This window comes from Metschnikowia bicuspidata (assembly GCF_001664035.1).
Source record: "Metschnikowia bicuspidata var. bicuspidata NRRL YB-4993 chromosome Unknown METBIscaffold_4, whole genome shotgun sequence".
Lineage (NCBI taxonomy): Eukaryota > Fungi > Ascomycota > Pichiomycetes > Serinales > Metschnikowiaceae > Metschnikowia > Metschnikowia bicuspidata.
The window spans coordinates 188,667-212,647 of record NW_017387734.1 but is presented as its reverse complement, the minus strand read 5'-3'; the positions used below and the strand labels follow the sequence as shown (position 1 = coordinate 212,647).

General features: G+C 50.4%; 9 protein-coding genes and 2 non-coding genes across 11 annotated transcripts; 7 read left to right on the top strand and 4 right to left on the bottom strand.

Moving 5' to 3' along the window:
• Positions 1 to 90: 90 nt before the first annotated feature.
• YPS7 (putative aspartic endopeptidase) lies at positions 91 to 1,800 on the bottom strand (the record flags this gene model as incomplete). Its single annotated transcript, XM_018857764.1, has 3 exons — positions 91 to 1,338; positions 1,384 to 1,416; positions 1,465 to 1,800. The coding sequence occupies 3 exons, from the start codon at positions 1,798 to 1,800 to the stop codon at positions 91 to 93; spliced, it is 1,617 nt and encodes a 538-aa protein (XP_018710780.1).
• A 3,388-nt stretch (positions 1,801 to 5,188) lies between these two features.
• On the top strand, positions 5,189 to 8,999 carry SLN1 (Sln1p; the record flags this gene model as incomplete). The annotated part of the gene is made up of 3 exons (XM_018858923.1): positions 5,189 to 7,653; positions 7,744 to 8,828; positions 8,968 to 8,999. 3 exons carry the CDS (start codon positions 5,189 to 5,191, stop codon positions 8,997 to 8,999), a joined length of 3,582 nt encoding a protein of 1,193 aa, XP_018710779.1.
• Positions 9,000 to 9,470: 471 nt separating this feature from the next.
• DAP2 (Dap2p) lies at positions 9,471 to 12,011 on the top strand (the record flags this gene model as incomplete). The annotated part of the gene is made up of 2 exons (XM_018858922.1): positions 9,471 to 9,658; positions 9,683 to 12,011. 2 exons carry the CDS (start codon positions 9,471 to 9,473, stop codon positions 12,009 to 12,011), a joined length of 2,517 nt encoding a protein of 838 aa, XP_018710778.1.
• Positions 12,012 to 12,833: 822 nt separating this feature from the next.
• TMA19 (Tma19p) lies at positions 12,834 to 13,340 on the top strand (the record flags this gene model as incomplete). Its single annotated transcript, XM_018854206.1, has 1 exon — positions 12,834 to 13,340. One exon carries the CDS (start codon positions 12,834 to 12,836, stop codon positions 13,338 to 13,340), a length of 507 nt encoding a protein of 168 aa, XP_018710777.1.
• An 855-nt stretch (positions 13,341 to 14,195) lies between these two features.
• On the bottom strand, positions 14,196 to 15,431 carry METBIDRAFT_26245 (tRNA:m4X modification enzyme; the record flags this gene model as incomplete). The annotated part of the gene is made up of 1 exon (XM_018855313.1): positions 14,196 to 15,431. A coding segment is annotated over one exon (1,236 nt), but the record flags the coding sequence as incomplete, so codon positions are not given.
• Positions 15,432 to 15,965: 534 nt separating this feature from the next.
• On the top strand, positions 15,966 to 17,324 carry BUD22 (Bud22p; the record flags this gene model as incomplete). The annotated part of the gene is made up of 1 exon (XM_018857704.1): positions 15,966 to 17,324. The coding sequence occupies one exon, from the start codon at positions 15,966 to 15,968 to the stop codon at positions 17,322 to 17,324; it is 1,359 nt and encodes a 452-aa protein (XP_018710775.1).
• Positions 17,325 to 17,342: 18 nt separating this feature from the next.
• METBIDRAFT_78695 (uncharacterized protein) lies at positions 17,343 to 18,830 on the bottom strand (the record flags this gene model as incomplete). Its single annotated transcript, XM_018858921.1, has 1 exon — positions 17,343 to 18,830. The coding sequence occupies one exon, from the start codon at positions 18,828 to 18,830 to the stop codon at positions 17,343 to 17,345; it is 1,488 nt and encodes a 495-aa protein (XP_018710774.1).
• A 691-nt stretch (positions 18,831 to 19,521) lies between these two features.
• On the top strand, positions 19,522 to 21,114 carry METBIDRAFT_43469 (uncharacterized protein; the record flags this gene model as incomplete). The annotated part of the gene is made up of 2 exons (XM_018857660.1): positions 19,522 to 19,825; positions 19,895 to 21,114. 2 exons carry the CDS (start codon positions 19,522 to 19,524, stop codon positions 21,112 to 21,114), a joined length of 1,524 nt encoding a protein of 507 aa, XP_018710773.1.
• A 58-nt stretch (positions 21,115 to 21,172) lies between these two features.
• Positions 21,173 to 21,901, bottom strand: METBIDRAFT_44373 (3-oxoacyl-[acyl-carrier-protein] reductase (NADPH); the record flags this gene model as incomplete). Its single annotated transcript, XM_018857786.1, has 1 exon — positions 21,173 to 21,901. The coding sequence occupies one exon, from the start codon at positions 21,899 to 21,901 to the stop codon at positions 21,173 to 21,175; it is 729 nt and encodes a 242-aa protein (XP_018710772.1).
• A 967-nt stretch (positions 21,902 to 22,868) lies between these two features.
• Positions 22,869 to 22,942, top strand: METBIDRAFT_t178. Its single transcript has one exon. It is a non-coding gene; the product is annotated as a tRNA-Asn (tRNA).
• Positions 22,943 to 22,949: 7 nt separating this feature from the next.
• Positions 22,950 to 23,022, top strand: METBIDRAFT_t179. Its single transcript has one exon. It is a non-coding gene; the product is annotated as a tRNA-Thr (tRNA).
• The last annotated feature ends 959 nt before the right edge of the window (positions 23,023 to 23,981 follow it).

The window sequence follows — 23,981 nt, the reverse complement described above, 5'->3', positions numbered from 1 at the left end:
AGACACCCCCGCCGGTAGCGAACGGAGCTACGTGCAACAATGAGCCTGGACTGGCCATGCATATGTTCAATGTACTGTTCCGGCGTGTTCTCACATGAACACGAGTCCCATGATCCCGCCTAGTAGCAACACCCCGTATAGCACGAGGCTGCTGGTCCTGGCCCGTTCGTTCAAGGAGCCCGCTCCTCCCGACATCGACTTTGCGTCTGCAGCGCTGGCACTGTCGGCCGCGGAGCTGGTGTGGCTGGGCTTCTGCGATAAGTACACGTGGCCCGAGCTGATCACCACGTTGGTGAGGAGGCCCGGGTCCGAGTACATGGCCGAGAAGTTCTGCGTGCCGAAAGTTAAGGTCAAGTCGCTGGAGACCGTGGCGTTCGTGGCAAAGGGAATGTAGTCCGACTCGATGTACGCCGCCGTGGAGCTGTTCTGCGCAGCGTGGCCCAGGGCCAGGGCCTGCGGCGTGAAATCCGTGTTGGCGTTTGCCACGGCAATCAGGCCCCCTTCGTTGTCCATGGCCATGTAGATGTTCAGGAGGAAGGACGTGCCGAAGGCGTTGTATCCGAGCAAGTCCGCGGGCGCGATGTTGAAGACACACGCGTCCAGGCCGTCGGAGAAGGTCAAGTTGGTGTAGAGGCTGGGCTGCACGATGGAGCTGAGCGGCACCTGCACGGACAAGGGCCCGAACTCGAAGTTGACCGACGCGTCGATGTCGTCGACCGCAGAGCAGTTGACGAGCCACGTGTCGTATTCCGCCGTGAAGTACGCGTTTGTCTGGAGCGCGAGGCTGATGATCACGGCCCGCGGCAAGTACGAGTAGATCAACGTGGGGTCAAGCACGACGGCCACGGGCCCGTCCTCGTACAAGTCCGCCACCTGCTGCGTGTCGGGGTTCTCGAGCTCGATGGAGTCCAACTGCAAGATCGGGAGGATGGCGTTGTCGTCACCCCAGCCCTCGTGCGGGATCTGCGGGAACACGTACAAGTCGCCCACATACAAGTTCTGGTCCACCGCGCCCAAAAGCACATAGCCGCACACGTCCGCCACGCTGCGGTTGTAGTAGAACGCCGAGAAGCTGCTGCACAAGATGCGGCCGTCCGACTTCAAGGTGTCGAGCACGCCGCCGCCCTGCACCGGCCCGGCCAAGCCAAAGCCTCCCTGGAACAGGTTGGTGTCGTCCGCCAAAAGATACAGGAGCCCGTCGAGGGCCACGGATCCGTTGCCCGAGCCTTCGGCGTCCACGGTGTCGAGCGAGAAGTTGGAGTTCATAAAGTACCCGCTGCCGTAGTAGCCGTATGGGTACGTGATATTGAGAGAGAGCGTGGTGGGCACGGAAACCGTCTGGGTCACGGTGGACGTGTGCAGGCCGTTGGCCATGGTGGTGACGGTCAACGGCGTGTACGCGCCATCGTTGTAGCACTCGTTGATGTCGTAGACGTTGTCGCTGACGGTGACGTACGTGGGCACGTTGGTGAAATTGAAGCTTTGGTAGATCGGGTAGATGGCCGAGCAGTTCAAGATCTCCTCCGCGTTGACGAACCACACGTGCGGCTGCATGTAGTCCAACAGCACGGAGATCTCCTGGCCCACGTTGTCGGTGACGATGATGTTGTACGCCAGAAAGTCGCCGCTCATCACGGGCACCGTGATCATCGCCGGGCCCAGAGAGGAGGACGTGGTGGTGGCGTTTGCGCTCACGCTTGCAGACGACTGCAGGAAGACGGACGACGACGCTGCCTGGACGCTGCCCACCAACAGTAGCGCTGCCAAGCAGAAAAAGGGGTGGTGGAGTATGCTCACCATGAGAGGCAGAGATGACTGTGCAATTTTTTTTTGCCACGCACGTAGCCTAGATGAGATCTGATACTCCGGGACGAAAAGTGGGTGGCTCTGGCAGCGATGTTCTGAGCTCAATCAGCACCAACCTCGGTTGCAGGCAAAGGCTGTGCAGAGTGCTTTCTGTGGCTAGAAGACTCTTACTTTGCCTCTTTTTTTTAAGCGCATGCCGACTATTTTAAGAACGTCTTGAGAGCCCGCGCAATTGCGTCGGCCGGCATACAGTAGTCTAAATGCCGCTTATGCGCACTCTGTCGCTGGTAACTGCCGTACCAACGCCGGCCCGAGCTCCGCGCACCCCTCCGGCCTGGGCTGGCTGCAGGAATCGCTCGTCGCCGACAATTGGGCCCACTGTCCGTGGAGCGGAAATGCCTTTTTGTTTCGCCAAGACTCTGGCGCCGCTTTCAAAAAAACCGGACCTTGGCCGCTTTCGTGGCCTCAACAGCTCGAATGGAGCTGACGTCTTTAGATAAAACGCGAGAGCGCGAAGGCTTGGCTGCTGCCATGCAGGAGGGGTGTGTTCAATTCACCCGTTTGGCTGAGACGTCGCCAGCTGCCCACCTTGAGTGAGCGGAATACATACGCTCTACGGAGCAAGTAGATTAGGCAAAAAATTGCGTTCAGAGAGGTTTTACATATGCGTTCTCCGCTGCTTTCTATGGCCGCCTGAGAAAGCTGGCTGCCCTGACTGCATTGTGTTGGTTTATATTGTGATGGCTGTATTGTCTTGTTTTTTGTGGCTCAGGGCCGTGCACTCACAAGTAAATGAACAGATCGCATCACTTGAATTGGGCGCGGCGCTCATGCACATTCCCACCCATGAACTGCCCCGGGACATGCGCTCAGAAAATGCAACGTTTCGTCTCTGTTCTGACTGTACTCTCGAACATCGGTTGCGTGCACACGAAAAGACAAATCCGTGATGACGGTAGGGGAGCGTCGTAAATCTGCACAGGGATTAAGTTGCTCGGGCTGAGTAGCGTGCTGTGTGCAGGCCGCGGACGATCCGACAATAGGAGAGGAGAATGCTCGTGTTCACCGAGGCCACCGCCCAAGAAAATACAGCGGCTCGAATTGGCGGCTGAAACGGAGTGCTGCTCTTGGCGTGCCCAACTTTAGCGAGGGGATTCTCGAGCTCAATTTCTGGAGCCGTTCTGCCTACAACCTGTTTCGAACAGACGCAGACCGTCCAGGCCGTGATTACCGGAAGGGGACCCGAGTTTCGACACCAGGTTAGTGTCCGGGAGTGGCTCAAAATTCTTTTGTGTATTATTGCATAGATTTGTTTCTTCAAACAAATAAATATACCAAAACACAAACAACTCGGCTCCTTCCGCCTCGCGACTATTGGGCCTGATTAAAAGCTCAAGATGCAGAATAGGGGCTAGGTCTTGAGATCACTCGGTCTAAGAGCGGCAACTACTGCATGTGGGCGGAGTGATCCGGTAGTCAGCACAGTCGGTGACGTGGATTAGTATCGGCAACTGGGGGATTCATCGACGTTGTTCGTGTGATGTCATTTTCGTAATTCAGCCCATGTTGAGTGGCATTGGGCGGCGTAAATCTGGGACAAATATCATCTCGCCCGGGAAAAATCCTTTTTGGATTCTTCGCAATCCCGAGGCCGACAAACATTGAGTTTTTGACTCATTTCTCGTAGTGTGAGCGAATCATGCCTCGAGTTTGACTTCGCTATGCTCCGAGCCTCCACCGAACGCGGAGAAGCATGCAAGAGCCAGTAGCATCTAGGTATCAGCACAAGGTGAAACTAATTTCAGCAAGTTTTCAAAACCCAGCGTGGCTGGCGTAGATGTTTTCGTGGGTGTGGAATACGAATACCTGACAAATTTCCCGGGCTTCGGTCAAATGGAACCGGCATGGTGTTGCTACTTATACCCGGGTCTGCTACTATAACGCGGCTGATATATACCCAGCTCTGCTGCCATATAGCCGGCTACTATAAGCCCCGATCTACTGCTGTATACTCGTCTTTGCTACCATGGGCCCCAGCAACAAGCCTCGTGCTCCGGCTCCAGAAAATGTTAAGCCTAATTGAAGCCCTTTCCATCGTATGTTCAAAATGCTGGAAACGCTCGCAGTCTGCGGTGGAAGGTGACTGCGGGGGCGCCCTCAGGTTCGGTCGCTTCACGAACTTTCCCTTTTCTAGGCCCGGTGGCGTCCATGAACACGCTCGTAGCACTGGATTCTCTGAGCCCTCAAAAATGAACGGCGCCCGAAATTATACTTCCCGTCTGCCGAAGCCCGCGCAGACCTGCATGCCCCGCGTAAAAGAGTACTCTACTCAGATACTACCCGGCCGGCACACAGTGTCGGCTTGGTGCGATGCTAAGCACCAGCTGCCTGGAACCGAGGTTCTAGAACCAGCAGAGAAGGTGCCGGCCGGGCATAAAAAACGGATGCAAAACAGCTGCTCTGCTAGACGCGGCATTGGCTGCTTGGAGCCGATCCGTGCAACTTGGGGGACGCATGTGCCGGGAAAACCGGGTATGTCTGGTCACGTGACCGGCGGCCCCGGCAGGCCCTGGAGTGGCACGACAAGATGGCTAGCGGCGGGCGGCGGGCGGTGGGCGGCGGGCGGAACCGTTTTTCAGTTTGGGGCTCCGGGAGGACCGCGGCCTGTGAAATAATATATTCTGGTTGGAGGTGTCGAAAACATGTCTTTGGCCTTCTGCAGACCGAGCCTGCACACCGGCAGTCCGCCTCTTTTCTCTTCTCGCAGTTTGCATTACAAGCGTGGAGCTCCTAAGCACCCTTCGAAAACACCACTTGTGCACAACCCGGGCGAACCTCACAGGCGGGTCTTTTTCTTTGCTTTGCTCCCCGACTCCGGCGCCGAAATATCCTGCTGCATCTGGCACCTTTCCGCTGAGCCGCATAGCCGTTTCCCGCTGGGCTTCGCTGCCTTTCCGGCTATATCTTATTGCCATATATAAGACAATACACTGCCGTCCGCTGCTAGTGTATTGTCTTGGTCTTTTTGCTTGCACGGCTGCATTGCGGACAGAGCTCTTTCGAAGCTCCGTCTCCGTCTTGGCGAACACCGCCACTGCACGACCCGCGGCACTGCCCAATCCTGGCCTATCAGTACTGATCGATCGTCCGGTATTGCCGTCTGCCCGACTGGTGCCCAACACTGCTGCCCAAGACTGCTTTTGCGTCAAGCACAGGCACATCCTTGAGTACGGCATCTGCTGACCCCGGGCCCCAGGACTCACGCGCAGATCCGGTATCTCCAACAGGTCCAGTATCTCCAACAGGTCCACCAACAGGTCCACCAACAGGTCCACCAACAGGCCCACCAACAGGCCCATCACCAGGCACTCTCGCCGGCGCCATGAGGCTCTTTGCCAAGAAAAACGGCACGCCCGGCAAGAAGCGCCGCATCAAGATCGGCATCCGCCCGCAGCTCATCATCCTCGTGTGCTTCGCGTCGCTCTTCTCCTTGCTCATTCTCGCCACCGTCATCGGCGTCTACGTCTCCAACATCGTGTCCGGCCTACGAGCAGACCGGCTCTCGGTCATCGCAGACCTCAAGCGCACGCAGATCCTGCAGCTGTTGCAGTATATCTACTACCAGGTGGCGTGGCTCTCGCAAAGAGACACGCTCACCACGCCGCTCCTGAACTACCGCGCCGGCAACTACTCGCAGCTGGTGTTTCTGCTGGCGCAGACGTCGCTCGACCTGTTCCTCGCCACGTCCGACACGTTTGCGCTGGCCAAGTTGTACTCGTTGGATTTGGCCGTGGTGGCCGAGTCCACCAACGCCGAGGTGCCCATCTCGGACTCCATCGAGGACGCGCTCTTCATTCTCCTGAACACCACGGTGGTGCCCGCGGCCGTGACCGCCACCAACAACTCGAACGCGGTGCCCACGGGCCACGTGTCGGGACCCTTGGCCAACTCCTACACGCGGGCCGACGACACCAACGCCACGTTCTACATGGGCATCACCATGCCCATCTACGCCAACACGTCCATCATCGTGCACGAGCTGCTGGTGGCCGGCTACCTCACGGTGGTGGCCAGTGCCAAGCTGGTCAGCGCCGCGCTCGACGCGCTGTCCTACGAAGAAGACTACTTGTGCGTGACCATCGAGCCCATCTACGCGGCCAACAGCTCGGCCGCGGACCTGGACGAGCTCATCGGCTTCCAGGCGCTCTTTGGCGACGTGAGCCTGGAGATCTACTACAACACGTTCGTGGACATTCTGCGGTCCGAGGCCGCGTCCGAGGCGCTCACGCGCGGCGACGGCACCGCCACCAACGAGCAGCTGCTCAAGGGCTACAACGTGGCCATCGGCTTCTCGCGCATCTACATCGACTCCGCCACCACCTGGAGCGTGATTGTCGAGCAGAGCCAGAGCCGCTTCGAGCGCCCGGTCAAGAAGTTGACCAAGATCATGATTGGCGTGGTCATCGGCATCGGCGTGTTCGTGTGCCTCATCACCTTCCCGATCGCGGTGTGGTTCGTCATCCCGATCACCAAGCTCAAGAACGCCATCGAGTCCATCACCCGCTCCAAGAAGGAGAAGGACGCCTTCGTGGCCGGGCCTGGCGCCCGCTCCGTGTCCCCTGCCGGCTTGGGCGATCACAACGACGATGACGACAGCAGCATGGACGGTAAGAACATCGCCGACAAGAACATCGCCGACAAGAACATCGCCGCGGCGCGCAGCCGCGCGTCCAAACGCAACTCCATTAACACCACCAGCACAGGTGGCTCTACCGTGTACCTGACCGGGATCCGTCTCCCGGAACGCATTCCGCAGCTGAAGAAACTTTTCAAGGACGAAATCACTGAGCTCTCCGAAGCTTTCAACATCATGACTGAGGAGCTAGAGAAGCAGTACAGCCATTTGGAGGACCGCGTGCGCATGCGCACGAAGGAGATCGAGGCCTCCAAGATCGAGGCCGAGGCGGCCAACGAAGCCAAGACTGTGTTCATCGCCAACATCTCGCACGAGTTGCGCACCCCGCTCAACGGTATACTCGGCATGACCTCCATCGCCATGGACGAGACCGACCACCTGCAAATCCAGGACTCGTTAAAGCTCATCCACAGATCCGGTGAGTTGTTGTTGCACATTTTGACCGAGTTGTTGACCTACTCCAAAAACACCTTGAACCGCTCCAAGCTCGAGAAGTCCAACTTCCAGATTCTAGAGGTCGTCTACCAGGTGAAGTCCATCTTCAGCAAGTTGGCTCTCGACCAGCGCGTCAACTTCAAGATCCTCTTGAAGCCCCGGATTCTCCGCAACCTCATTCTCTTGGGCGACTCCAACAGAATCATCCAGGTGGTCATGAACCTCGTCTCCAATAGCTTGAAGTTCACTCCGGTCGATGGCGCTGTTGATGTGACCATAAAATTGTTAGGCGAATACGACCAGGAGGCCTCGCAGAAAATCGACTTTGCCAAGGTGCTCGTCAAAAAACCACATATTGATTTGGATGAAAAGGACGAGGATGCGGCCGAGGCCGACACACATAAACCTACCAGGTTACAAACTCGCCCAAACGACCTGAGGAGAGACTCAGCAGCCAGCAAATCAAACGCTCCAATCCAGAGTCAGAAGCAAAATACCGACGAGATTCTAGATAACAGCAGTATCACGACTTTTTCCACCACTGAATACGAGGATATCATGTTCAGATCGCAGTTCAACCACCTGAAGCCACTCCCTGTCGTACCTCCTGGGCACAATCGGTCCCCTCAAACATCGCAAAATGAGGGCTCAGATTATGCTCTCGGGTTTAATGAGAAACGAGAGAACTCCGGGACTTCATCTCTGTCAGAAATCTTGCCTCTGCCTGATTCTTCAGTCACGCAATCCGATGGCTCCAGCTCTAGAAATAGTGCTATCAACAAGCTGGTGTCTAGGCCCTCTCTCAGCAACGTGGTATCAGAAAAATCTAATCTCACCGACATCTCCACAAATGAGTTAGTGAAGGACAATGAGGTATACAAAATGAGAAAGTTGTATATACCAACATCTTGGGTGATTCAAATTGAAGTCCGTGACACCGGCCCAGGTATCGAACCAGCTCTCCAAGAAAAGGTTTTTGAGCCATTCATTCAAGGAGATCAAACACTCTCCAGAAGCTACGGGGGCACGGGCTTGGGTCTTTCCATTTGTCGTCAACTTGCAAAAATGATGCAAGGTACGTTGACACTTAAATCTGATATTGGTAAGGGGTCGACGTTTACGTTCACTGTACCCTTGCCTCAAAGCGGAGAGATCGTTGTCCCTCCCGAAAAGATGAAAGAGTTCAGTGAAGACGAGTTTAATCCAAACTCAAGAATGAACCGGAAAGTGCTTTTCAACATTGATGAGCCAAGCTCGAATTCGGATGGGCAATCAGCTGAAACTCGACACAGTCCTGTGGACTCTGAGAAAGAGGCGAAACAATGCAGGTCAAATAGGAATAATTACCCGCAACGCATTGATCTTCCTCTTCCCCAACTGTCTGTGGGGACAGCTGATCAAACGCCAACCGGAGAAACATGTCTCGATGACATTTCTCATTTGAAGATTCTCGTCGCAGAAGACAACCTGGTCAACCAGGAAGTCATCAAGAGAATGTTGAAACTTGAGGGTTTTACAAACATCACTATGGCTGTAAATGGAGCAGAGGCCGTTGACCTTGTCAAGAAGTCATATGACACAATGTCTTTGTATGACATGATTTTTATGGATGTTCAAATGCCAAAAATGGACGGTTTAACCGCTACGAAAATCATCAGAAACAACTTGAAGTTTACCAAGCCCATCGTGGCATTGACGGCATTTGCGGATGAGAGCAATGTGAGGGAGTGCTTGAACTGCGGCATGTCTGGATTCTTATCAAAACCAATCAAAAGAACTAATCTCAGGAAGATTGTTGCGGAAATTAGTCCGGAACTATTGAGTGACATTGTCACACCTCCCAGCACCTATCTCGAAGAGGAAAAACGGCACGAATATTTTCCTGTGGAGGGTATATCATCCCCTACAGGACAGCAGAAAAATGGTAGAGGCAAAGAGAAGAGCTCAGGCCTAGAACAAAAGACAGACCAAAAGAATAATCTACAGCAAGATAAGAACGGTGCGTCTAATCAAGAAAACGGAGACGCCAGGCATCATGACGAACCGAAATAGGTATCCTTGAAGCTTACATCGTGCTATCATATACATCTTAGCTTATAGACATACCCGGTATTAATACTCATTCTCGTCAAGATAACACTTGACTTTCGAAAATCCTTCAAGCAGTAGTATTCTGGTGGCCTATGGGAACAGGAGAGCCATTTGAAAGCACGGCGCCGCTCGCCGGAAGCAGCGATTTAGTGTGCAGTACATACGTAATTGTGAAGCTGGCTGAAGGGAAATTGGGAAGCGAGAAAACCACAACCCTTCTTTTCTCGCTGCCTCATATTTTTGCGCCACTTAAGGTTATACCAAGGCCCTGGCTCAGATACAAGGCTTTGTAGCACACCTTGAGTTATATTCTCAGTCTGTGAACAGGACATCCGTGGTGTTTTCAAAGATTCGCTTGAGACGTTATTTCCTGTTCTGGCTGTTCAAGAGGCGGAGACATAGCAGACAAGACATGTGGGTTTCCACCGAGCCGGCTGCAGCAATGGGCGAGAAGAAATCGCCTTATAAAAATTACCGGGTTTACCGCTCGTTGTACTATGGGCTAGTGGTCCTTGCCTTCTTAGTGTGGGGGTCCGTTGTCCTTGTATCTAGTGTTTCTTCTCTCATGGGCCACAGAGCCCTGGCTCAATATGGTTTATGTTCTCTTCGCTCGCTTAGCAGTCAAGAAGTGTATCCTTGGCACAAAATCCATAGTACTAGAAAGCATGTGACGCTCGAGACGCTTCGTGACGGCACGTTCAAGCCTAATTTCAAGGAGCTTCAGTGGATCCAGAGCCCGGAGTCTGCCTCCAATGACCAGGGCACTTACTTGCTCAAAGACAAAGTGGACAGCCGCACAACCTACCTGGTGAAAAGCATTGTGGACGAGAACTTCCACTACAAGATCTTGGATGATGCAAAGTTCACCTACCATGGCGTGGACTACATCGTGGAGTCCTTGAAAGCGTCGCCAGACTTGTCGAAAGCGATCTTGAAGACAGATGCCTCCAAAGGGTGGCGCCATTCGTCGACAGCGCTCTACTGGATTTTGGACGTGAAAACAGGCGATATTGCACCGTTGCTCAATGCGCACGATAAGCTCTCGGTGACATCATGGGCGCCCACGTCCGACTACATTGCGTTTGTGTTCAAGAACGACGTCTATGTGAAGAGCTTGGAGTTCAACACGATTTCACGCGTCACGAAAGACGGCAGTGCCGATATCTTTAACGGGAAACCCGACTGGGTGTATGAGGAAGAGGTGTTCGGCACGGACATAGCAATGTGGTGGTCCCCGCGGGGAGACAGGCTTTCTTTTTTGCGCTTTGACGATACCCTGGTGCCGGAGTTTACAATCCCCTACTATGTGCAACCGGGCCACGACGAGTACCCGGAAGTGCGGTCGATCAAGTACCCGAAACCCGGGTATGCAAACCCAAGCGTGGACGTCATTGTGGCGCAGCTCCCAAAGACCCTGGGAGGCGCGTTTTCCGTTCACGTGGCACGGCTCCCGTCGGAGAAAATCTCTGACAAGGTGGTCACCGAGGTGCTCTGGGTGTCGGAGGATTTTGTGATGGTCAAGACGACCAACCGGGCCAGCGACATCATGGAGGTGTTCTTGGTGTCTGCCGATGCAAGCACCGGGCCGAACACCCTGGAGCCCGGTGCCGCAGCGCAGCTTGTGCGGACTCAGCACGCTGAAAACTCGTGGTTTGAGGTCACGTCCAACGCCGTGTACGTGCCCAGAAACGACCTGTTGGGCAGGTACACGGACGGGTACATCGACATTGTCACGTCAAACGGGTACAACCACTTGGCGTACTTCACGCCGCCAAACAACCCCAAGCCGATGATGTTGACCGAGGGCCAGTGGGAGGTGATCTCCAACCACGTGGATCTCCTGAAGAACGAGGTCTACTTCGCGGCCACCATCGACTCGTCGGTGGAGAGACACTTTTACTCGGTCAACTTGCTTGATGTGTTCCACCAGCAGGGCTCTCCTGCAATCAAGCGCATAACCCTGGGCACGTCCTGGTACAGCGGCTCGTTCTCGCTGGGCTCGCGCTTCGTGCTTTTGAACTACCAAGGCCCGGGCGTGCCGCACCAGAGCTTGGTGGATTTGCACGACGGCAAGACCGTCAAAGTGATTGAGGAAAACGCAGATTTGCGCAACACGCTCGAGGAGTTTGACTTGCCCAGGCAGGTGGTGGGCACAATCAACCTTGGCCGCGACGAGGCCACGGGGGGCGACGTCGTCGCCAACACGGTGGAGATTTTTCCCCCCTCCTTCAACGAGAGCAGAAAGTACCCTGTGTTGTTTTACGTGTATGGCGGGCCCGGGTCGCAGATGGTGACCCAGGAGTTTGCCGTGGGCTTCAGCCATGTGGTGGCGTCCCAGCTCAATGCCATAGTGGTGACCGTTGACGGGCGAGGCACGGGCTTCAACAACCGGGACGCCAAGTTGGGCTCTGCGTTCAAGTTCTGCGTGCGGGACCGCTTGGGCCATTTCGAGCCGTTGGACCAGATCGAGGCCGCCAGGCAGTGGGCACGGCGCGCGTATGTGGACGAGACGAGAATGTCCATCTGGGGCTGGTCGTACGGTGGGTTTTTGACGCTCAAGACCTTGGAGACCGACACGGACAACGTGTTCTCGTACGGCGTGGCAGTGGCGCCGGTCACCAAGTGGAAGCTCTATGACTCCATCTACACGGAACGGTACTTGCGGACGCCGCAGGAAAACGCCGTGGGGTACGAGACTGCCAGCATCGCGGATGTGCCGCAGTTCAGCAGCGTCAAGCGGTTCTTGATCATGCATGGGCTGGGCGACGACAACGTGCACTTCCAGAACAGCTTGCGTCTCTTGGACGACTACAACTTGGCGGGCGTGGAGAACTACGACTTCATGGTGTTTCCCGACTCGGACCACTCGATCCGCTACCACAACGGCAACACTGTGGTGTTTGACCGGATCTTCGACTGGCTCCGGCGCGCTTTCAACAATGAGTTTGAGGCTGTGGTCTACCCCGATCACAGCGAGCTCTAGGTGGGCTCGGCTCTATGTGGACTTGGTTCTAGGTGGACTTGGTTCTAGGTGGACTTGGTTCTAGGGAGATGAGGCTCTGAGTGAACACGGGAGCGAGCGGCGGTTTTTGCGTTGTTTCTGGTGACACTGGCTTCTTTCTGTGCTGACTCATGGTGCGCAATGGTCTACGGGCATGGTTGGATAGAGTGCCCCGTGTCTATGGGGCCTTGTGGTTTCTGGTGCTAATAGGTCTATGGCGTGCAACGGACTACGTCCATGGCACTATGGCGTCCAACGGTTTGTGATGTTGAACAATCGGTGATTTGCAAACAAACTGAACAAATTTCATCGGAGTCAGATCCATGACACACAGTGGTTTGAAACGGCAAAGACGAGCGGCGTCACCTCGTATTAATTACCTAATTTCCTAGCCTCCGGTGACAGTCTGCACTCGGAGTGCAGGCGAGAGAGGTTCTGCGCGCGTGGGCGTGGGTGCAAAAAACACTGGAGAACGAAAAATCAAAAAAAAAAAAGAAATTCTCCAGATAACGTTCATAGGCCTCCCTCTGGCCGACAATAAACGTGCCCCACACATCGAAAAACCGCTCCTCTCGCGGGACCCGAGGCTGGTTTTATCCAAGACACCCTTACAAAAAAAAAAAGAACACTCGAAGGAAACAAGGCCGCCCGTGCCATAGCAGTCTCTGCCTGGGCTGTCGCCGCATGGCTCGGCCGGGTAACCGCATCCCGCGCCATACAGCAAAAATTTTCCGCACCGTATAAAATGTACCGTGTCTTCCCCCGCGATCACAACCTGTCTCTAGGCACCAGAATCAGCACATAATGAAGATCTACACCGACATTTTCTCCGGCGACGAGTTGTTGTCCGACGCTTACGACCTCAAGGAGGTCGACAATGTCGTCTACGAGGCCGACTGTGCCATGGTGCAGGTGTCCTCTGGCGGTGACGTCGACATTGGTGCCAACGCCTCTGCCGAGGAGGCTGGCGATGACTTGGAGGAGGGTGTTGAGACTGTCAACAACGTCGTGTACTCTTTCAGATTGTCGCAGACCTCTTTCGACAAGAAGTCCTTCTTGACCTACATCAAGGGCTACATGAAGGCCGTCAAGGCCAAGTTGGCTGAGACCGACCCAGACCAGGTTGAGGTTTTCGAGAAGGGTGCCCAGGCCTACGTCAAGAAGGTCATTGGCTCCTTCAAGGACTGGGACTTCTACACCGGTGAGTCCATGGACCCAGATGCCATGATTGTGTTGTTGAACTACCGTGAGGACGGCACCACCCCATACGTGGTCATCTGGAAGCACGGTGTCAAGGAGACCAAGATCTAAATCTGTGTATTAATATTAGAAACTGTGAACCGACGGGCGGACCGCTCGCTGTTGTAGTTTGGGCTTGGAAGCGCTTGTTTTGCAAGCTGCAGAAACCGGTGCGGCTTTCTGCTTCACCGAGTTGGTGATTGCTTCACTGAGCCCGGCTTCTATTTAATGTACTTTCTGGGATGAGTACATTGGCCAGGAACTCTGAAGTGGCTTGGGAGGATTAACCGTCATTAGCCAAGATATTAAACCTCGCCTTCTTGGTACCAAGCCATGCACCGCCTTTCCTGCCGTTGTGTGCGTCAGGTTCACTGCTAGAGCCAGTTGTGGGGCTCCCTGGTTCATTCTGTCCCACTGAAACTCTTGATCGTCCTCCATGTTTCGTTTCGGCTCAACGATCATACGCAGTAGTTGATGTGTAGAAATGATGGAAAATACTTTCTGGGAGCTTCTTCAGATTCAATTGTTAGTTCCTACGCCACAAGTTTCATCATTTGTATAACAGTCTCCTGGCAGTAGAGGTCTCTTCAAGTTGCAAGCAACACATGCGGGATAGTGTGAAAGTACACCCAAACCCATGCTGAATTCTCCTGAAAATTCTCCGGACTTTTCCCAGCTTGAAGTGTTCCCACGTTCCCGTCACTTCACATAAAAACAAAACCCCGAAAGTATATGAACCAGTAGCGTGTTCACAATTTTTGTTCCTAACATATGCGAAGAAACTTCAATCTAAAGACCATCCTGTGAGAAGTATCTTGTTTCGAAGCCCCTGATATTAGAAACCTAGACCCTGTTCTGCGGCATAATCCATCAGCGTTTGGCTGCAGTCTGTCAGTCCAGCTTTGTTCATTTGAGTTGTTTCCGAGTCACTCTCAAGCAATGGTTTTCTAACGTCGACTCCTTGTCTGCGTAAAGAAACAATTCTGCCTTATTGTTTTCCATCAAACTGTTGATTGCATCCACGCGACTATCGTCAATCATTCTCCTTGCAATCAAGCCCAACCTTTCTCTCTCTTCATAGGTATATCCGGACTCATGCTTATCTTCCTGGCCTTCTCTTTTTCCACAGACCGCCCAAGTGACTATTTTCTTCAAAACCAGGAACTCGCGGGCGCCCACAACTCCATTTTTGGCCAAAAAATCCCGGGACTGTGGGAGAAACTGTCCATAGTCACAAACGTGCCTACAGCACATGGCTACGACAACCCCGTCTAGTGCGTCTCTGCTTTTCTTCGAGTTCAAGATCAGCTTCAACGTCAAGTCTGTGGCCGCCCCACACAAGTGCTTGGAAATGGCAACAATAGACAGGTGCTGCATGTACTCCATGAACTTATCAAGATCCAAGTGCTGAATATCGATTCTAGAGCGCTTGATCTGGGGGTGAAGCTGAGAACCCTCGCAGTCGCTCACAATCTTGTTGTCCATCTTCATACGATTGACACCACGGTCAATGAGCCCAAACCCATAGATCAGATTATTTTTTAGGTCATGCTGATCCGCCCCCACTTCCTTCTTTTCAAGAACTGTGTCAAAAATCACGCAGGCATTGACGGTCCGCGAGAGCTCGGCTTTTCCACAACCAAACTCTACATACACGTTCTTTCTTGAAAGGAGATCTGTCTCCTTCATGGCCCCTATGAGTGAAGCTTGCTGTACAATATGTTTTTTGTTCTCTTTTTTCGAAAGCCAGCTATCAAGGCCTGCGTGCTTTTGAATTTTCGACTCTAGGCTTGGTACCTTCCTGTTGTAAGTTTCAAGGACACCGAACAACTTTCTGAAGAGAGCAGGTTCATTCTCGGAATTTAGACTCAAGTCCAGCCCAGTGTTTTTTGTTTCTTGGCCCTCTTTTGACAGGTGGAGTTCAGCATTGATATCCTTGTTATACCACGGTTCCGGGGACTCGGCCGGGCGAGCATTACATTTCTGTAAATGCGTTTTGAGGTCTCTTTGTTTCACTGTATGTTTGGGATCTAAAGGGCAAGGCACACGGGCGTCTATGTTGTCTTTGTTATCAGTCACTCCTTCAGAAGCCTCAAGTTTCAAATGCTCTGCGCAAAATCGTTGGTTTTTCTTACTTTGCATAGCACAGCGACGATTCTTCTTTTGCAAGAAGTGCTCACATCTGTTTGGCGCCAGCTGCTTCTGCTGTTTCCGCTGACGCTCAATTTTTTGCCTCTTTGGTTGAGACTCCCCTTTTGGAACACTAGATGTCTCCATCCTAATACGTATGCCTCAAGTTCAAGTTATGTGTGTAGACGCGTTGAAACCAAAGGATGTTTATAGAGAGGAACACGACCATGTGTTTAAAGATTTTACGCACCTATCATGAATACTGACCATATTAAGCTTCCAAAAACAGACTTCAAAATTCAGATCTTTACACTTGTCGATTTATGCATAAACAAATGGGTAGAAGAGCCGACCAGGATGGGAAGGGGCCACAGAAAATATCAAATACAAGAAATTGCTGGCTTTGCTTAGACCCATAAGTTTTCACTGCTATCTTAACCAGGCCCGTGAGCCTGCGTCTTTCATGCGGGCCGCGCAAAAAAAATACACGATGCCTCGATGATCATCTCGAGCGTAATTGAGAAAAGCGCATATTCAACACTTCCAAAACACACACAACCAGGCAATATGAAGGAGAAAAGAAACGAATTGTGGAAGCTAGATCTCCTCGAGGCGAAGTACACGCAAGCTACGCCGCGGTTCTCGTTCACCAAAAAATTGATCAATGCAAGAAACAACTCGCACTTAATGAAGAAGCTCCCTGGTACGCCTAACGAAGCCTTCCAACAAATCCATGCTCTCAAAGCTGACTTGTTTCGCAAAAAGTACCATGGGTCCTACAAAAAATTGAGCCGAGACGCTTCGCGGGCAACCAAGCAGAAACAAAAGACTTTGGGCAGCAAAGAAAAACACCTCTCCAAGCTTTTGCAGAGCGCCGAGTTCCACGAGCAACTCATAACCGCGAAGCTTGTCAAAATCGTTCTGTCGGCGATCTTGACCACCAAGGAGACAAGGCTGAATCCGCCAAGCTTTATTCCCGAAGAAATCCGAGAATATATTTCCGATAAAGCACTGGCAAGGAATCCTTCGCGTTTTTTCATCACGTACTGCCAGAACGACAAAGTTGTCAACGAGTACATTTCCAAGTTGTGGAATCTGAAGGAAATGAAAACGCTATGTCTGGAGATTGACTGGAGTTTCCGGAAGATCAGAGGCAATTTGACCAAAAACGAAATTGCGTCTCATTCGAAGGAAACGGGCAAGAAAGTCAAGAATGTCATTGCAAATGAAGACAGTGCCGAGATCAGTGAAAGTGAAGAGAGCGATTCCGAAAGCGGGGGGAGCGATTCTGAAGACGCACAGATTGATGCAGAGGAGGCGTTTGAGAAATTCTCTGCTTTTGACAATATGGTTGCCGGGTCTGACGAGGAGCAGGATTTTGTGGCTGATCCAAATGTCGACTACAACGAGATCACAGACCAGGAGATGTCTGAAAGCGACAACGAGAGAGAAGAAGAGAGAAAGCCCAAAGAGTCAAAAGCCAAGGCTGAAAAGGCCAAGAAGCTCGCGCTTCCCGAGTTGGCTACGGGATATTTCTCAGGAGGCTCTGACGATGAGGATGACGTGGATAACGACAAAGTGGTGAAGGAAGCCACGACAGTCCGCAAGAACAGAAGAGGCCAGCGGGCCAGACAGAAAATCTGGGAGCAGAAGTACGGTACAAAGGCAGTGCACGTGCAGAAGGAAAACCTGAGACTCGCCAGTGAAAGAGAACGCAAGCAGCAAGAGTTTGAAGAAAGACAGCGCAGGAGAGAGCAAAAGGCCATACTTGCACAACAGACGAACACTTCCAAGACTGCCGGTTCTGCCTTGGCTTCTGGACTGGGAGACTCGCTGAAGGTGCATCCATCTTGGGAAGCCAAGAGAATTGCTGAGGAGAAGATGAAGAATGTCAAGTTTGAGGGTAAGAAAATCACGTTCGACTAAACTGATCTTTGGTACTATCTAGATGTTCAACAGGGCATGGTCAACCTTAAATTCCGCGGCGATTTCTTCGTCGGTAATGTTCTTGCACGCTAACGGAGAGCCCATGAGAAATTTGTACTGGCACTTTTCAGGCTCACTGACGGAGATCAATTCATGACGAGGCGCACATATCATGTCAACCTGCGCCGAGCGCTGCGGCCCGTTCCAGCATTTGCTGCCTTTTGCAAAATGCATTGAGTTTCCATGAAGTCCATAGAACCGTCCGATCAAAGTATTATCTTGATATAGGGAATCGAGAAAACCAAGTTTGTAGTTGTACTCGCCAATTTTTTTGTGGACCCATTGGCCCTTGACGGCCCGGTATATATCTCCTTCGCCGTAGTCGGTGTTCAACCCATCTATGTATATGGATTTCTCAGAATTTTTCTGTTGCAATGTCGCCTCTAGCTTCTTAATTTCAGTCGAGAGCTGCTCCGCCTTCTCGCTCGGCGGAGCAGAAACTTTGTTCTCATTAGAGGAGGGCTCCATCAATCCAAGAACCGTGCGAAATCCCATGTAAAGTCTTTGAAACGAATTGAGGGATTCGTGAACCACGTTTTGAAGATTTGTTTCAGAAGAATGACAAATTTGCGGGATTTGATCCAAGCTGAATTCAGAGAGATTCATGCTGGGAACACCTTCATCCTCAGGCTTGTTTGAAACATAGTCAGCAAATGATGACACGGCAAGCTTCACTGCTTGGTCATTGAAATTGGGGTTGTAGTTTTCAAGAAGGTTGTGCAACATGGCCTCTAAGTTCCTGATTTTCTCATTGTTTCGCCTAGCGTATTCTTCAAATTGCAGAAATCGCCCTTTTAGCTTACGCGAGTGCTCCAGAACAAATGTATCAATAGCAGACGTGCCCGCGTCATCCCTTTCATCACCTGCAGATGTATTTTGTTCCAATTCTTCTTTGAAAGCAGCCAAGCGAGTCTCGTCTCGAGAGATTTCAATTTCGAGGGCTTTTGCGTTGTCAACAAGCTGCTGCTTTAACTTATGTGCCTTATGTTCCAATTCCTTTTTAGTCTCTAAAGCCTCTTCTACAGTGGCTTTCTTCACCTTCAAGAAATCATCGAACTGAGTTTTTACTTGATCACACACGTTGGGGCAGGCGCCACTTTTGTACTCGTCAGATCCGTCACAGCAAATATCGTAATCACACACCCCGTCGTTGAGTTTAAAGTTCTCAATATATGCCTCTCTGTAACCCTCATTGGCACAGTAAAAGTATTTCGGCAAGTCTTTCGTGAATTCACAAGCATTAGTCCCTGGCTCATCGGAACCATCCGGACAATCGCAAAAGTCGTCGTTTATTTGCTCGAACAGAAGCTCGATTGTAGGGTCCAGCAAGCAGTGCCATTTGCTCTGCTCATTCGGAGTGTAAAGTGCCTGCTTTTCCGGTGAGACTCCTAAAATATCTGCAAAAGCAACAGGAATAAAGCCTAGAAGAACCTTGTTTGGCAACATAGTGATGCCTGTGCTTAGATAATTATATACGGGATGGGCATAGACTCCAGCTTCGGAGCGATACTTTAACGTGGGGAACATGATCACGTGACCAATAGACTGCAACATTGAGTCGATCCCCCTCGTGTTGGTTTCGGCACTAACAAAAGTATATTACAGAATAAATAACATGTGTTTTGTATCCAGATCCAGTGGGTTGATATCATCGAATGATTTTTGATGGTGATGGTTGAAGCGTTGTCATTCGTGTCATTTTTATCAGAACAAAAGCTAGATAGTGGTCGAGCGAAAATAAATTTTATGGCTCATTGATGAAAAATTTGAAGATACTATACAGCTACACAGACAAAAATTTCTGAAGCTTCTGTCTGTGTGCTTGGCCTAAATTACACCCAGTACTTTGCAAAAGCCCGAGCCTGACGGAATGCGGTCATCACACATTGACGCGACAGCATAACATCAATCAATATCGAAATAAATAGAGAGACCAAATTAATCAGTAAAGTCAATGTATGTGGAACGCCGTAACATCGACAAGATCTCTGTTTTGAAGTATGATTCAATCCTAACTATTTCCCAGCTTTTTTAGACCTGTACACAAGGGCGTCGTTATCATGAAAGATGAACAAATTCGCGGTCCTAAGGGCGAATTTAAAGCAGACTCACTAACTTCGAACATGGCCGCTTAGACATGCCGAAGAACAGCGAGCCGCATCCTCTCTCTAGTGCCAAGTGCAAACGCCTAGTGCGGCCTCTTCTTTCAAAAATACACTCGCTAACAGACCTCTATTCCAAGTATCCAGCCAAGTTCGTATTTGACTGTGAACTTTTTATCAGTGGCAGTAGTGAAGATGCACATTTCACTAAACCTGCAACGGCAGAGCAACGACTAGTTTCACTCAAGCCCTTTCTTTCACTCGAAACCTATGATGCGTATGTGGAGATATTCAATATCTTCAAAAATATTGTCTCGACTCTATATCCTGACAATGCCAGTGGCGGGCGCTCCAGGCGACGGGAGAACGGCAAGTCTAGCGGAAAAGAGAATGGAGACAGGCATCCAGAGACAACCAAAAATGGCGTGCCCCGTCTATCTTTTCTAGCAGCACATAAATTGGGCAAATCAATAGCCTTGGGCACGAAGTCCACCCACTATTCGCTCAACCAAACTGCGCTTTTCGACCCGGCGTCCATACCGCTATATTTGAGAAAGTATCATGACCAGCTCGCAGAGGATATCGACGAGTGGTTGTTGATGGAACCAGGCTCAGTATTGGGCCAGCACCGCTCACAACTTCTCCTCGGATACGTGATGCATATTCTCGTTTTTAATCTGCGTGTGCTTTTCTACACTCTCATCCCCGTACTCTGTCACTGGCTCCATGAGCAAAAAATGCAGTGCCTGCGGACGCTCTTCGTAGAATTCTGGCTTTTCCTGTATTTGGATCCAGATCACGAAGAAGTGCAAGATCTAACAGTGCCCGATAAGTCACGGGACCCGAGCCTTGCAACTTTCTGGCTCTTTCACAAAATCGGATACTGGCAGCAAATGGTGCGTCTTCTTCACATCAAGTCACTGGTGTATTCTTCAGCTGAAGCTTACAGCGCGCTACTTTTAGAGGCCCTAATCTGTTCCGATAGATTGGATCTTGCCCACGTCGACGTACATGAGGTGTATGCACTAATGAGGACCAATCTACAGCACCCGAAAAACACGCAAATTCTTGTTGCAACCATAGCGCAGTTGATCACATCATTTCAAAAGAACTATGATGTTGTCTCGACGTCTTCAGAGGCACATGCTGCAATATTTAGTGCTTACCTTGAAATCCGGAATTTCTTGCAAGCATGGGTGTGTCTCAGCAAAACCCTAATTTTCAATACGTTGGATAAGGGAAACACCGAGATATTTGACGCCTGTTCAAAGTTTGCCGATCACCTAAAGGAAATCTGCACTTTGATCATTGCATATTTAGAAAGCAGGAGCCGTGGAGGCTCTCGTAGTATTGAGAGGGTACGCAAGTTCAAGAAGCTCCTCTCCGAGATTGGAGACTTAAGCGGCACTTGCGAAGTCTTAAGAGCCTTCTTCTTGGACATAAGACTTCAGTCAAGCGAAATCAATGCGTCTCCGACTTTGGTACAATACTTAGCCTCGTTCACTGCGGAGGAATACGACCGTGAAACACTCGAGGTCTTCATGGGGTGGTTTGAAGAGCAAGACCAGACGAAGTACGGAGATTTCATATCGCTTTTGCAAAGTCACATTTCCGCGTTTGAACATTAGGATATGACTTCCTCCTGCCGCATCATTTAGCATTTTAGCATTCAAAGCATTCTTCGCCTCAATTCAAAGAGCGAAATCCGTTTCCATCAGCGACAACAAATTTGCCATTCATTTCGTCGTCAGTTATTACCTTTTCACACGCTTCGATGACTTCTTGTAGCGACACTGTAGGAAGCTGTGGGGACCCTGACTTGCCCATTTCTGTTTCTGGAACTAGCGCTGGCAATACTGCATTGACCCTGATTTTCCCATTGAGTTCTGCAGCGAGCGATTCAGTGAATCCTAAAAGCCCAGCCTTCAGCGCAGCATAAGGTGACGTTCCTGGAACTGTAACTCCGCTTATGGATAGCATTGACAGTATATTTAGGATGCTCGGAACAACGCCGGTTTTCTTTTGCTGTCTGAGGAATGGCATGACTGCGCTCTTGGATAAGAGAATGGGCGCCAAAAGATTCAAATTGATTGTGGTGGCAATAGCCTCAGGGCTTAGTCTGGTAAGCACATTATGATTAGTAACTCCAGCACAGTTCACTAAAAGAGAGGCATCGGTAAAAAGGGGTTTGAGCATGTTTTCAGGGTGGTGTAGGCCTAATTGCTCAAGATCAACTACATTGTACAGATGGTGCTGGCCGCCAGACCTCAGAAGCAAGTCTAAGTTTTTCGCTAGTCTATGTTCAGTTCTGGCCACCATAGTAACACTATACCCCAAGTGAGAAAGCCGTTGGCAAAGCGCGAACCCAATTCCGCTAGATGCACCAGTAACTATGGCTCGCCTTCCAGTGTACATGGCTCGATACAAATGGAGAATTGAGTTTTTACAGCGAGAGCGTGCCCGGTGACATTGGTCGCGTTGTATACTCTGGGGTATGCCGTGTGCACAACAAATTGTTTTATGAGATTCGTCTGACAAGGTAACTTTTTTTTTTTTTGGTAGATTCATCTGATAGAAGGAGCAAGAATATAAAAATAGTATATATGAAAAAACCTTTAAACAGCTTCCAGCTACGTGCAAGTGTCGAAACTTGGCCCGTCTCCTTCCGTCATTCACGGCCTGGACATCCTCTTGGCCCGTATCTGTTTACAAATTGGATATTACGTCATCGATTCTTAGGATGAGTCTCCTGTAGTAGTCGCTTCAAGTCAGACGGCTTAAGCAGCTTACTTCCTGCGACTCGCTACGCCTTTCGAGCGTATACCTCAAAGTCGTGATAATGAACCAGTTCAACTCTATTGAGTTCTCCAAAGAGTTGTCGAGCGGAGCCAACATTTCATTCAAGCCCATGAATCTGGCGAAGCTTAGCTCTTGCTACAGTATTTGGATGTTTCACAGTTGTTGGAGAGATGGCTAAGGAAAGCGTCCGTAGCGTCTCCTTTGTTGTGGATTTGGTGTGTGCAACGATGACACTGCAAAGCCGAAAGTTCTCTGCAGATAGAAATTAGGGAACGCTTTCAACTTTGGTTTCCAAAGAAACATGTATTGAAGAATACCGCTGCCCGATGACAGGGGCTAAAACTATATACTATAGAAAACCTCAACACACTCACAGATGTGTACAAAGCACCCATTTTCTTTCTTTCCTTTTCTTTTTTGGTGATGAGGGAAGGTCCCTGATTGTATGAAGGGCTCTACTGAGGATTGATTTAGTAAAAAATTGAATTTCATGAATAGATCAAGTTCACAAACGATATAAAAATGCTGTATATGCAAACATTGTATTTTGATATATAGACAAGGCTTGTCCTCATGCAACAACGACTCCGTGGCCAAGCTGGTTAAGGCGTAAGACTGTTAATCTTGAGATCGTGAGTTCGATCCTCACCGGGGTCGTTCACTTGCCTTTATGGCCAAGTTGGTAAGGCACCTCACTAGTAATGAGGAGATCGTCAGTTCGAATCTGGCTGAAGGCATCTTTTTTGCATGCACTTTTTTTGTTAGTTCTCGAAGATTCAAAGCCAAGGCCTGATACTCATAATTTCTCAAAGTGGTAAGAGGAACTTTCCAAAAGTTTATTTTTATTAGTGTAACATTTTTTTCCTTTGATCAAATGAATCTACCAAGAGGAAGAAGTAGAAAAGCCATTCTGATAGACGATTCATAGGTAGATGAGGAGAGTATTTAAACCCCGTATCTTCTGCTAAAATGACATAAGAGTGTCTGAATTGGATTTATCGCAAATTGTTTGTGAATTATAAACATCTTTTACAAAGATCTCCTGGTAAAACAGACAGCTTTTGGGATCGATGACGTAAGATTTGATGCGTGAACAAGTGCGTGCCAGGAGGCGGGCTTGTTTTTGTTGAATTCAACTACTCTCTTACAGTATACTTCAAGATGTCATTATCTTGGATTACAGATGTGCCTAAAAAGGCCAAAACGCTTGATTGTATCAGGCAAAACATATCCTATATCTCCACAGTTCTTGGCTGTGCGTGTGGACGAGCATTTGCTGATTTTGTGACGACCGGAAGCATGGTAGTCCAAAAAGTCTTGTGTGATTTAAGAAGAAGTTGTCCGTTTTCTGTTTTGTTTTGCAATGCTTAGCGGATTGGCATATACTCATATTTGCATGATGGTTCCATGTGTATCATTCTATATGACCAGTTTGAACGTGAAACTGTTACCTTATAAAAATGTATAGGGTTACAAACATCCTCCTCACACAAAAATTTAGAATCATTTGTCAGCCAATAAATTTTGAAACTTGCAAAGCCAAGATTCGGAAGATTTAAAGGAAAAGAGACGGGTTCATATTCGCATTTAAGATACTTGATGAAGTATGTACATGACTCGGAAGTGGATGATCATGCGAAAGTAGCCAAACCCTTTCAAGATGCTAGGTGTAAAGCTCAATTACTCAAATATTCAA